At 41.3% G+C, this 12,092-nt stretch overlaps 1 protein-coding gene across 3 annotated transcripts in view; it reads left to right on the top strand.

Moving 5' to 3' along the window:
* The window catches only part of LYRM1 (LYR motif containing 1), a 17,011-nt gene extending 5,131 nt beyond the window's left edge, over positions 1 to 11,880 (top strand). The window contains exons 1-4 of one of the 3 annotated variants that reach the window (XM_027683585.1): positions 1,570 to 1,969; positions 6,917 to 7,077; positions 8,107 to 8,199; positions 9,746 to 11,880. In XM_027683585.1, the coding sequence (XP_027539386.1) occupies positions 6,919 to 7,077; positions 8,107 to 8,199; positions 9,746 to 9,862 (369 nt within the window). In that variant the 5' untranslated portion in view covers positions 1,570 to 1,969; positions 6,917 to 6,918 and the 3' untranslated portion in view covers positions 9,863 to 11,880. Of the gene's footprint in view, positions 1 to 1,569; positions 1,970 to 3,490; positions 4,612 to 6,916; positions 7,078 to 8,106; positions 8,200 to 9,745 lie in introns of those variants that run through there. The other 2 variants (XM_027683584.1, XM_027683586.1) reach the window with 2 other exon arrangements.
* Positions 11,881 to 12,092: the final 212 nt, after the last annotated feature.

Raw genomic sequence — 12,092 nt, 5'->3', positions numbered from 1 at the left:
CCCTCCCCCCGCGCTTCGCGCGTTGGTTCCACCCGGCTGCGGGGACAGGGCCGCCCCGGCCGCCGGGGGGCGCAAGGGAGCCCGTGCCTGGAGCGCCCCCTAGCGGCCGCGCAGCACCAGGCCGCGGCGGGGGCGGCAGCGCCATCTTGGCGGGGGCGGCGGCTGTGGGGGCGCCCGGGGCGGGCAGCGCTCCGTGCCCAGAGTGCTCAGTACCCACAGACCTCGGTGCCCTAAGCATTCAGAGCCCACAGTGTTCAGTGCCCACAGACCTCGGTGCCCACAGCGTTCAGTGCCAATAGGACAAGAGGACATAGTCTTAAGTTGTGCCAGGAGAGGTTTAGGTTGGACATTTGGAAGAATTTCTGCACATAAAGAGTGATTAGACATCGGAAGGGGCTGCCCACGGAGGTAGTGGAGTCACTGTCCCTGGAGGTGTCCAAGGAAAGACTGGTCTAGTTGACATGGTCATGTTTGGTCACACATTAGCCTCAGTGGTCTCTGAGGTCTTTGATTCAGTGATTCTGTGCCCCACAGCCCTCAGTGCCCACAGCTCTCTGAGCCCACAGCCCTGCTAGGCTTCTCAAATAGTGACTAAAAGTCATGTCTATCAGTGAGTATCAATGAGTTTCACTGAGTGACCCTCAGAATGAATTAAGAAAAGGGGCAGGGAGGATTGTGTCTCTGCTGGCCTTAATATTAATACCTGTTCTTAAGCTTGGGAGTGTTTCCAATGCTGGGAAATATTTCTATTCATGCATTCAGTTGCATTTGGCTGGAAGCCAAGGTATGAATAAGGTGCATAAATCTATACTGGGGTTTGTGTCCATGGTGTTATATTTCTGTAGGCTTCTATATTATATAAGCAAGGCCATCCAAGGATAGCTGAGACTTCATTTTCTCTGCTAAATTTCTCACACTGCGTTAAAACCTCTTGCACTGCTTGTAAGTAATTGAGAACTAAAGAGAAAGAAGGAGAAAACCATTCTAATTGTATGAAAACATGAGTGACAGTTGGACAAGAAAAGAGACAAGTTCATACTGCTCTAGAGTTTACCTGGACACTGTGTGCTTTTCATGAGAAAGCTAAGAAATAAGTAAAGCAATTTTTTTTGTTTCCCTTCCCCCTCTTCACAGTCTAAGTCAGCATTTCTGGTCTTCCTCAGGCTCCTATGGCATGGGAGGCATTCCCAGGGCAAGAGTCTGTATGTCCTACTAAAACCAGATAATGCCTCGATCACCTCAGACTAAAAGAATGAAAACTCTGATCAAAAGGAACTAAACTTTCATTTATTCAAATTAAAAGAATGTTGTAGAATCCTAATTTTCTGCAAATTGGCTTATTTAAAATGATACAGGAAACTAGTGATAAAATCCATGTCCTTGCTTTTACTATTTAATTATATTCTCTTTGCATGCAGTTTGCTTTTTCTGATCAAAAAACTGCTCCATATGTAAGAGGAAGCTAAAAAGAGATCCAAGTTCAGTCAGAAATCTGAGGCACAGATAGAATAGCAGAGTTCTTATCCCAGCTGATGAACAGTGTGAGTTCAATGACTTAGAGAGTCAGGTTCAGAGGTATCAATTGGGGTTTCAGATCAGAGTTGCAGATCAATTTGCCAGCAGAAACACACTGGCATTAGAAAATCCTAAACACTGTGAAAGTTACCCTGATTTCAGATACCCTTACTGAATAACTTGATTCAGGAATTTCATTCTTTTTCACTAAAGATGCATATATTTGTGATTGCAGCTTGCAGATGGAAACAGTGAGAATTGAGTCAAATAAATCCTTGATGGGAATGTCTTGAAATTTGCAGGCTTCTGTCACTGGTAGAAATGAGGATGTGACACCATCATGGAAGAATATGATCTGTCATTCTAGTCTGTTTTTCACTATGTGGAGATGGAATACTTTAGCTGTGATTGAAGTTTCACTATGATTTGGTTTTGGCTGAATCTTAAAAAAAAAGGTATGAATGTTCAATCAAGAACGACAATCAAATGAAGTTTTCACTTTGCCAGGCACATCCTGCAGCCACGTGTGCTCGGCGTTTGCAGGGTGCCAGCTGTCACAGACCACTGAGACCTTGATTTGAGCAAAAGAAGACAAAATTACTTTTGTGGAAACTGAATTTTGAAACTTAGTATTGCTGGAAGGCGTGTGAGCTGCCCAGCTATCACAGGAATCTGTGACCCCTCCTCTTCCCTCTGTGCCACAGGAACTCATTGTCTCAGTTGCTGTCCCTCAAAGAAGCAACAGACCAAATCCATTGCTGCCTTAGGAACCGAAGACTCATTTTGGCAGACTTGCAGGAGAGATGAATATGGATTACTGACCTCTTGTTGCTGTGGAGAACTGTGGAAGGAATGATTGATTATCTGCTGCATTAGCAGCAGGAGAGAGACTGCAGGTCACTCCTTAGCTAAGTGGTATCATTTAGCTCTTAAAAAAAAAAGGCCAGATATGTGCATTTTTCTGCATCTCTTTAAATAAACATTAGCAAAGAGGAGCTGTAGATGGTCATACAGGCTGGACTGTCAGAGGGGCACATTGTATGGAACATGAGGGTGTTCTGCACTAGAATGTTGATACAGCATGGTCTTGAATGATGTCATTTATTCCCATCACAGAGATGTGAGCACAGCTTGATTTGGAAGGCAGTCAGCCCAGCAGTTTGTCACTGTGTCTTTAGGACTCCTTGCCAGTAGCAAACCAGCTGTCAAGGAAAAGGTGTGTTGCTCCTAAGTAAAACATTTTACATCTGAGAAGTTCAAAGCAGCCTTTTCCAATTATTTCATGCGGAGTTCTTTTCCCCACCATCTCCTCCCCTGAGCAAACAATTTCTCAGCACCAGCACAACGTGTGCATTACTAACACGTGCCCCAGTTAGCTGGCATGTAAAAGAAGAGATCTATTGTTTTAAAAGATCCTTTTTCCCCCCCCATGGGCCATTACTTTAACCCTTTGTTTTCTAAAATCTTCTATGTACTCACTGCTGGCAGATTTTATGGTTAAAGTGAGTAGCTAATGCTTGACATGAGAAGAAAGGATCAAATAAAATAGACTTAAAACTTCAGCAAAGGCACCATGCAGAGAGCAGGAGAGTGCTGGACAGGCATTTGGAGCCAGGCATCCCTCACTGGGAAGCAGGTAGGACTGAACTGCCTGTATAACTGTGGTCAGCCCTGCAGTCCTGGCTTTGCTTTGACACTGCACTATTGGGGTCATTTTACAGTGCAGTTGACAGATTCCTTTTGTTATTTTTACATAAACTTTTAAATTCTAAACAAGCCTGCGAATAGCAAAAGAAGACTGATGTTTCACTGATTATTCAGATTATTGAACTTTTGGGTCAACCATCTAAAAATCCAAAGGAATGTTTCTTTTTTTCCTGAAAGAAAAACTTATAGCATTTTATAGTCTAAGGTATCATTTGCTTTAATGAACAGTGAGAAAAGTTTGCATCTTCACCACGCAGTAACTCATTAACTGCTCAGATCTCCGTTGCGAGTTTGGATACAATGGGATGTTTCAGGTGCTTGATGTGCTGTTGATAAGAGGGTTTGCATGTAGATCCCAGAGCGATACAGCCCCGCGCTGCCGCTGCCGGGCTCTGCCCCAGCATCCAGCTGTGCCTGTTTGGAAGCCAACGCCTGGCTTCCCTCCAAAGCCCGGATTCTGACAGGGGGCTCCAAACCAGCTGCAGCCTCCCGCTTTTCCCAGTGACACGTCTGTGCGCACACACCTACCTTTGACCTCTCCTGGTTTGTTTTGTGGCAGCAAACACCCGAAATTTGCTCAGCTAATACAATAGCCCTGTACTTTTTGACAGAAACGCCTGTGGTTAACCTCTGTGGGCTGCCTGCTGCAATAAAATGAAGGGTGGTAGAAGTTAAACAATGGGTGTGACTACCACAAGATGGGTGTTAGTGGGAAAGTGGTGTAACATCCACTTAGCATTCCAGAGATGTGAAATATAATTATGATTTAAATGCCAAAGATGTAAGTTGCAGGATGAGTAACTACAAGGACATGAAAGCCTTCCTTATCTTCCTTTCTATCCCACTCAGAATCATTTTGCACACCCACAAAACTAATAAAAGTAGTGTCACTTGATGAAATTACACCTGATACATGACTTGTACCATCACTTACATTTCTGTCAGTGTGGGCTCTGTTTGCACCAAAGAAAAAATTCCAATCTCATTTACAACATTTTAAGTTGGAAGTAATTTTGCTCTCAGTGGAATTATTCTCTATTTATACTCCCACTCAGATCAGAATCTGACCCAGGCTTTGAATTTTGTCTTATTTGCTCTCATCTTTTCCTATGACAGGCAGGGGTCCTCAATCTGTAAAGGGCTCCTCACACCTACATTTATGTATCTTTGCAGAAATGGCTTTTGAGCAGGTCAATTGTTAGAAATTGTCAACTAAATCAGCCTGGGAGCAGCTGGTTGCTGAGTGTACATGAATAGCTGCTTAATGTCTTTACATCATCCAGCATATGTGGGAAGGAGAGCAAGAATGCAAAAGCGCAGCCCATGCCTAGACGAGGCACTACACAGTTCTGTAGCAATTCCAACACAGAGAAGTTAAAGAATGAAAGAGTAAGTTCTAGATAGGGCAGTGGAACAACTGGTGGGGAAAAAAGTTAGTTCTAAACTTTTCAATAACATCTTTATAAACAGATACTCGGTATGTTTAAAATCCAAGAGCAGAAGGTGTGATCAGCTCTGAACAAAGGGCTTGCGCTGTCCCAAGTTGTGGCCTTGGAAATTGTCTATGTAGATCAGAAATGAAACTTCTATTTTAAACATTTTTTCCCCTAACATTGTTCCTCTTGTTTTCTTTATGGATTACATGAGAACCTAAGGTGAAAGTTTCTAGCACAGTACTGCCTTTTATTAGCTGTCAGCAGGGAACAAAGAGTATTATCAGCTCCACAAAGGTGACACCTTCAGATAAAAGCACAGGGGTGAGACCAGGATTTGGACTCAGCTTGTGCTTGGTCAGACCTTGTAATTGAACTGTTTGTTTTCTGTACAAAATATGCATGGGGCAGGGGTAAGCAGTGATTTTTCAGATATATGTTCATCTGTGGCTTTGTGTCTGACTAATTTCATTGCCTGAAGTGGAGCTGTAGAGTGGATAAATTGAAGCACTTACTCGATAGTGTTTGATGAGCTGGGACTACTTAGTTATAATGTTGTAGATATTTGTTTCCTAGAAATACCATAAACATTTACTAGAAACACTTTCTAGTGTTTCTGGGTAGGAAGAACAATTTTCCATCTGGGGGGAAAAATATGATTAGTTAAACATGTTAAAATACAAATAGCAAAATAAAATTGTTCTCTCTTACAAACCAGAGAAAAAGAGTTCATGAAACCATGAAAGTCTTCAGATCATAGCAACAGTTAAGACAAAAAAGCCTAGGATTTAATAGTTTGGGATTTTTTACAATGAAGAACTATGGGCCAAATCCTGTCTTCATGTTAGTATCAGTAATTCCAACTTTGGTGAATGTCTGGAGCCACAGGAGGTCCGTTCTGGTCAGTCACTGTGGCGGAGGCAGCCACTCAAGAACGGAATGGCCTGGGAAGACTTTGGCTCAAGCCCCTCTTCCACAACCCAGAAAAACAGGAATTGCCACAGACTGCAAGGAGATGAGTGTTAGCACATTGCCACACTTCCCACAGTAGTTTGGGTGCATGCATTAGAAAGCAGCTTTTCCTCATGTGGGAGGAAAAGAGGGAAAGAGCACTCCCTCCAGAGGGCAGCTCAGGCTATCTGAATTACCCTGCTCCAAACTGTCCTCTGGAGGAGCCATTCCCAGCACACAGGTCTGATTTCAGGATAGATTCAGCCACAGTCATTAGGGTTCCAGGTTGGCAAATGGATCCTGAGACAGTCAGATAATGTCCTGTCCCTGACACTTGTTCCTCATTGCATCCATACACTTACTTGGGAGTGCTGCTGCATCTTCCTTTGGGACAGTAAAGTGCCTTTGACAGTTGTGGTGCCCCAAAAGCAGAAGTCATTGTTTCTGTTAACTTAATCCATGTCAGAAATGTTGTTATTCCAGAAGTGGATTTGTCTCAGGGATATCTGTGGTCCAGCATGAAATAGTGTAACCATTTATATGATAAAATACTCAATTACATAAAACAAGAATAGGATTTCATTCTTTCTTCTGACAAATATTCTTATCACACCTGGAGGCTGATTCAGTGGGCTCAGCAGGTACACAGCTCTCTGAAAATCAAGACATTCAGGACTTTCCTAAATCCACAGTTAGTCTGCCTCTCCTGCAGTGCTTAGATAAAATAGCTTTCATCACCTTTTCATCACATCAAACTCCAGCTGAATCATTACTGCCTGCTGTCACGGTACCACAAACAAGCTTCTCAGCCCCTGAGGCCTACACAGGTTTTCATCAATATCGTGGTGGGTTTATCATGTATTTCATTCACAGATTTCAAGATGCTTTGCAGAGATAGGGTCAGCACTGGTACAACAACGTCTCAGGAAGGGGGGCACTTAGAGTTTCGGTGACTTGCCCAATGTCTGTTGCAAAACAGCCGTGAAACAGAACCCAGGCATTCTTGTACCAGGCTTGTGATTCAGCAAAGCACTAAACCAAGTGCTTAACTTTGAGCATGAGCTCAAGCTGTTTGAATGGAGACAGATTTAAGTATCAGTTTAAATACTTTGCTGGACTGGGTCTTCAGCTTTCAACAGCTAATTATTGTTTGCAGCTATTTCAGGGTTTTTTCATACAGCTCAGCATATTTTTAGATGATGGAAATATTTTTAAACTAATTCAATGGTGTGAAAACACGTACTGCTTGCTGGCCTTTTAGCAACTCAGATGGTTCATGCATATGTTTGGGGGTTTGTGTTGTCTTTTCTAGATGACCCCAGCAACTCGACAAAAAGTTCTTGGCCTTTACCGCAAGATATTTCAAATAGCCAAAAAATGGCAGTCGGCATCAGGACAGACAGAGGAGACTATTAAAGAGAAAGAGTACATTAAAAATGAGGCCAGAACATTATTCCGAAAAAACAAACATGTAAGTGTCCTTGCAGTTTTGAATTTCTTGCTCTTTGCTTCTTTCCTCTTGCTCTTTGCACTGTCACAGTGATTGGATGCAAAGATACAAATATAAGAACCGAGTTCCCAAAATTTGATTCACCTTAAATGCTTTGGGTGTATTTGGGTTATAATTTAAATTTCATCCTTGAGAAAAGTCAAACCATTTCAGCTCTTCATTAACTGCTGTAGAAGTCTAAAAGGTCTCTTTTCACTAAAAAAGTGCCAAGAAAAATTAAATTCCAAAGATACTGCCTGTGTAATTGAAGCAGCTTTTGATCTTTACAAAGTTAGCTAAGTGTATCATTACCCATGCAATGGCAGACAGAGCTCAGCAGCTTCTTTTTTTCTTTTCAAAGCAGCAATTATTGGCACTTCTTTTAAAAGAAGCACTTTAATTTTTTTTCTTAAGGAAGAAATTTCAAACCCCTTTTGAAAGAGGCGATACAGACTCCATGGTAATCAAAGGTCCTTCTTGTAATTCAAGATCACAATTTTTATTTATAGCCCATATTGCTCTGGGACTAAATTGAAGTAATGCAAAGTCAAAAAATTAATTTAAGTCATAATTTACACTACATTTCTGACTTCAAAGGGAGTTTCTGGATAGGATGATAAGAGAATGTGCACCAAGGAGTGTCTTTCCTTTCTCCTTTAGCTACCTCACAGAGTGATGGATGGGTGAGTGTGGCTTTTTCATGGATGTATTAGTAGTTTACATGTGTATTGTCTTTTTACAGAGAAAATACCATGTTTGGGTAAAAAACTCCTCCTTTAGCCTCAGTCCTGACAGCCTCTGGGCCTTAACATCCAGCGCCATCACGCCCAGAGCTGTTGAGTCAAGGAAAATACTGATGTTACCTTTTATGGATGTGAACAATACAATCCTTGTATCCTTGGGATTGCCAGAACAAGCTAAAGAAAGTCACGTGGCTGTGCATCATTTACACTTGAGCTTCCAACTGCTAATTGCTGTACTTTTACAAAATATTTGTTTGTATGATCTTAGGTAACAGATCCAAAGCTGATTGAGCAGTGCATAGAAGAATGTGAGGCAAGAATAGAAATTGGACTTCACTATAATATCCCCTACCCGAGACCTGTGAGTACAAATCCAGTCACAAAGTCTTCAGCATTACCCTCTTAGCTCTCCCTGCACAATGAAACCATGAGTTTACATCACTGTCACTGCACTGCATTTTTAGATGAGCTGGCATTTAAATGTGTGCTAAATCAGAGCCAAGTGTACATTGAAACCTTCTCCATCTATCTTCTTTCACTGTAAATTGTCGGGTTTCTTCTCAAAATAAGGAGTCAAAGCCTAAATGGAGTTGTGTGAGCCAAACTCCCTAGGCCTGTGAATATTTAGCCAGTCTTGTCTGACCAAAGAATTTAGAAAAAGATGGTAATGGAATCAAATAATAAACAAGAATGAGAGAATAAAAATACTTAATTACATCTGCCATAGATACGATAATTTTCATAGCCTACATTACTGGTCATAAATCAAGTCCTGTGGAAACACTTGTCTATGTTGCTGCTTCTTTTTCCTAGAGAAAAACATACCCAAGATTACTGAAATACTGGAAGTTGCAGCAGTGTCTTCTATTGCACCACTCAATACAGTTTCCTCCCTGCCCAGTCACTTTTGTCTGTAGTAGTTTATATTGCCTCCCATGGAGACTTCCTCTCTACTCCTGTTAATTAGTTTATATTTTCACATCTATAGTTCCCTGATCAATGCAGTCATGGTATCTTCATCAGATTCTTGCCTAAAATATGGTCACTGCCAGCATCTCTTTCACGATACAGAATTACAGAGCACATCTGGCAAACAGTGTTCCTAGAAATGAGCCTAAAATGTGTTCTCTGCAGTGGTTTCAAAACCCCAAAGGATCAGCTCTCTCAGACAAACTGGATGATTATTATTTCTGAGATTCTAGAAATCTCTACTCCTGCTTTAGTCAGTGCTTTTACTACTATTTGCACCTAAACAGCCATCTTACAGCCTGACAGCCTCAGCAACAATAACATCTGACTGCTACCACCTACGTTTTCCAGTCACTTAGGAGGGTTACAGCTGCATGACTCCCATGGAGAGTCTTATGAAATAAAAAGACTTTGTCAATCAAAGGAAGAGCCTGTCACCTATTGCTCCTTCTGCTTGTGGAGTCAATGACATTGATTGTGCATTTTAATGTGGCATATATAATCACGACAAAAAGAAGGCAGGCTTTCAATACATACAGTTTGGGGTTATTTTGTGACTTCTTAAGTAGGTATGAATAAATCACACAGTGCTTCAAGACACGTACTGAGGAATTTTTAGGATTATCTAGGTCTTACTGTTCTGGAACAGCAGTCCTATTTCAACAAGTATTTTATCATTACAGTCTGATATCAAACTGCAAAACAAGGTTACTAAGGCCTAAAACATAGGATTTTAATAAACACAACATTTAGGGCCTGAAAGTTACACCACTTAGATATTGCTCCTCCTAGAAATCTAATAACCTGGATTGAGACAATACACTTGCCCTCTCCAAAGTGTGAAGAAACTATTTAAATCTCAGTGACACCTAGTCTGTATATATGCTGCCTTTTTTTCTTCCCAGTTTGCTCCTAACTGGTGGGATTTTCTTTTCCAGATCCATCTGCCTCCTATGGGTCTCGCCCATAAACAAGGTCGTACGTTGCGACACCAGGAAAAGTTAAGGAAGATTTCTAAGCCAATATACCTGAAATCCCATGATGAAGTTTCATAACCCACCACTTAAGCTGTGATGTGTAATCACATCCTTTAAGCTGTGAACTGCAGTCCAGGTGATTTGTGTGCACAACTGTGAACTAAGGTGTTTTGGTCACTTGCTCACACATTTCCTGAGGCCAAAAAGCCAATTGATACATTGCATATGATGGATAAGGTTGGTCTATTATTTATTTATATTATTTTTAACCACTGACTCATCAATAAAAGTAACACTTTTCAAGGAGTGAGGTGTGATACAAAGATTACTTTGACATCAGGACAAATTACAGCAGGTTCTCAAACTCTATTAATCTATAGCAGGATTCTCTGGTGGTTTCAGGATTCTGTGTGTTCAGTTGTAACTCTAGGCTGTGCTTTGTGTAAGGGTCAGTCAAAATTAAGGAAGTCCAGGAGAATCAAGCAGATGCAGTGCCTCCAGATCTTCTGAACACAAGTGGGAACACAATGACTGCATCATGCAGCTGCTTTCCTTCCTCTCTTGTCCCTGCTCTGCCTGTTGTCCCTGGGGAAACGTTGCAGTTTCATAGTACCTCTGTGGTGAAGTTCTGTTTCTGAATGGGCAGTAGCAAAGACACAACTGAAGTGCCCACTACTCCTTTTTCCTTTTTGCAAACAGCAGAGGGATGGCCTAGAGCCTCCAAGTCAGCTTTTCCCCCTTCCTTTGGAGAGGGTGTGGATGTGAAATGCAAAGTTTGGAATGCCATTACACAACTCTGAGTAAAACATTCCAGTGTTGGGTTCCTCGGGTTCCCATTTATGGACTGACTGAAAACTCTCCCTTCAGAGTATCACTATGGAAACAAGCTTAGGATGCTTTGGTGTGAGGACCGTGTTTTCACATGGTCAGTCTTGCATAATCACCGTGGGGACTTTCTCAACGATTATTTTAACTTTAGTGTGAGGTTTTAACTCTTAGATTATGGACAGAACCCCAACTTTAGTAAAAGGAAGTATCTACAAGTCTCCAAAGTTTGAGGGGTATTTCTGTTTCACAGGTGCCTCTTGAATGGAATTTAAATGAAATTAATTTTCCTCTCGTTGGCCGTCAATTACTTTGCCTCATTTTCAGTCCTCTGACTTTAACAGGCTGTTCTTCAAGAAAGCTGGGGGAGCCTTTTGTCCCTCAGGCTGGAAGTGCCAATGAGACCAAGCTGTGGACAAGAGCCACACTGTACTGGATACTACCTAAGCACAGTCCACAAAACTTTAAGGAAAACCTATTCCAGCCCAAAGTTAATAGTGGCAAAAAAAAGCAAATTTTAAAAATGCAGTGTCTATGATTTCCTATTAAAGTAGGGGAAATCAGTGAAATCTCCTATTCTGAGATCTCCAATTCATCCTAAATTCTCCAAGCTCTAATAGGCAATGACAAAGAAATATTCTTGTCGACCTGAAAAGTGAGTTAGAACTGGTCATGTGCAGAACAGATTGACAGTCCCTACCCCAGGAATGCACTCCTAAGAGTGAAAAAAGCACAAGCGGATGAGAAAGTACAAGGAAACAATAACAGGAGTGAATCAGCATGACAGGTACTGGCTGGCCCAATTTCTCACTGCCCTTCATGGCTTCAGTCCACAAAGGTATCTATTTCCATATAGTTATTTCCTGGGAATGCTACATGTGGGAAGTAACAGGTAAAATGCCATTGTTCTGCCAGACAGTGGGATCTTTGCAAATTTAGTGCTGTCAGGAAGGCACAGAAGTCCTTTAGCCTAGGAAAAGGGGAATGGAATAAAGAGAGTAAAAAAATAACATGATTATACACACTACTTAATCCTTCACTGAAAGAAGTCCAAATACAGTCTTTTCCTACTCTCATTCTGATACACCAGTGTAGGCATGTGTCAACTGAGCCAAATCAAAATGTGCAGAGAAAAGGGGTTTGAAAGGAAGCTTAAGCTCCGTTTTTGCCATTAAAGTATCATTTGAATCTTTTGAATTGTTAAAATTCATGTGGTTAATGAAGGTGCTGATGCTGTGACACATCGGGTTAATAAACAGCTTTGTAAACAAGCAGTCTGAATTTACTGTCTGTGTTATAGTCACAACTCTTTCCTAAGCACATACCGTAAGATCTAGATTATTTCAAAAGAACATCCCTAAAATTACAGAAGATTTACACCAAATTGAAATAACAATATGAATTTGAGTTTACTACCGAAGGGAAATACAAATAAGCAATTTTAAAAAGGATCAAGTAGCCTTGATAACTCAAATGAGTTACT

This window comes from Neopelma chrysocephalum, unplaced genomic scaffold (assembly GCF_003984885.1).
Source record: "Neopelma chrysocephalum unplaced genomic scaffold, ASM398488v2 Primary Assembly neopelma1_65, whole genome shotgun sequence".
Classification (NCBI taxonomy): Eukaryota; Metazoa; Chordata; class Aves; order Passeriformes; family Pipridae; genus Neopelma; species Neopelma chrysocephalum.
Note: the sequence above shows the minus strand (reverse complement) of the source record. Positions and strands in the feature narration are given on the sequence as shown.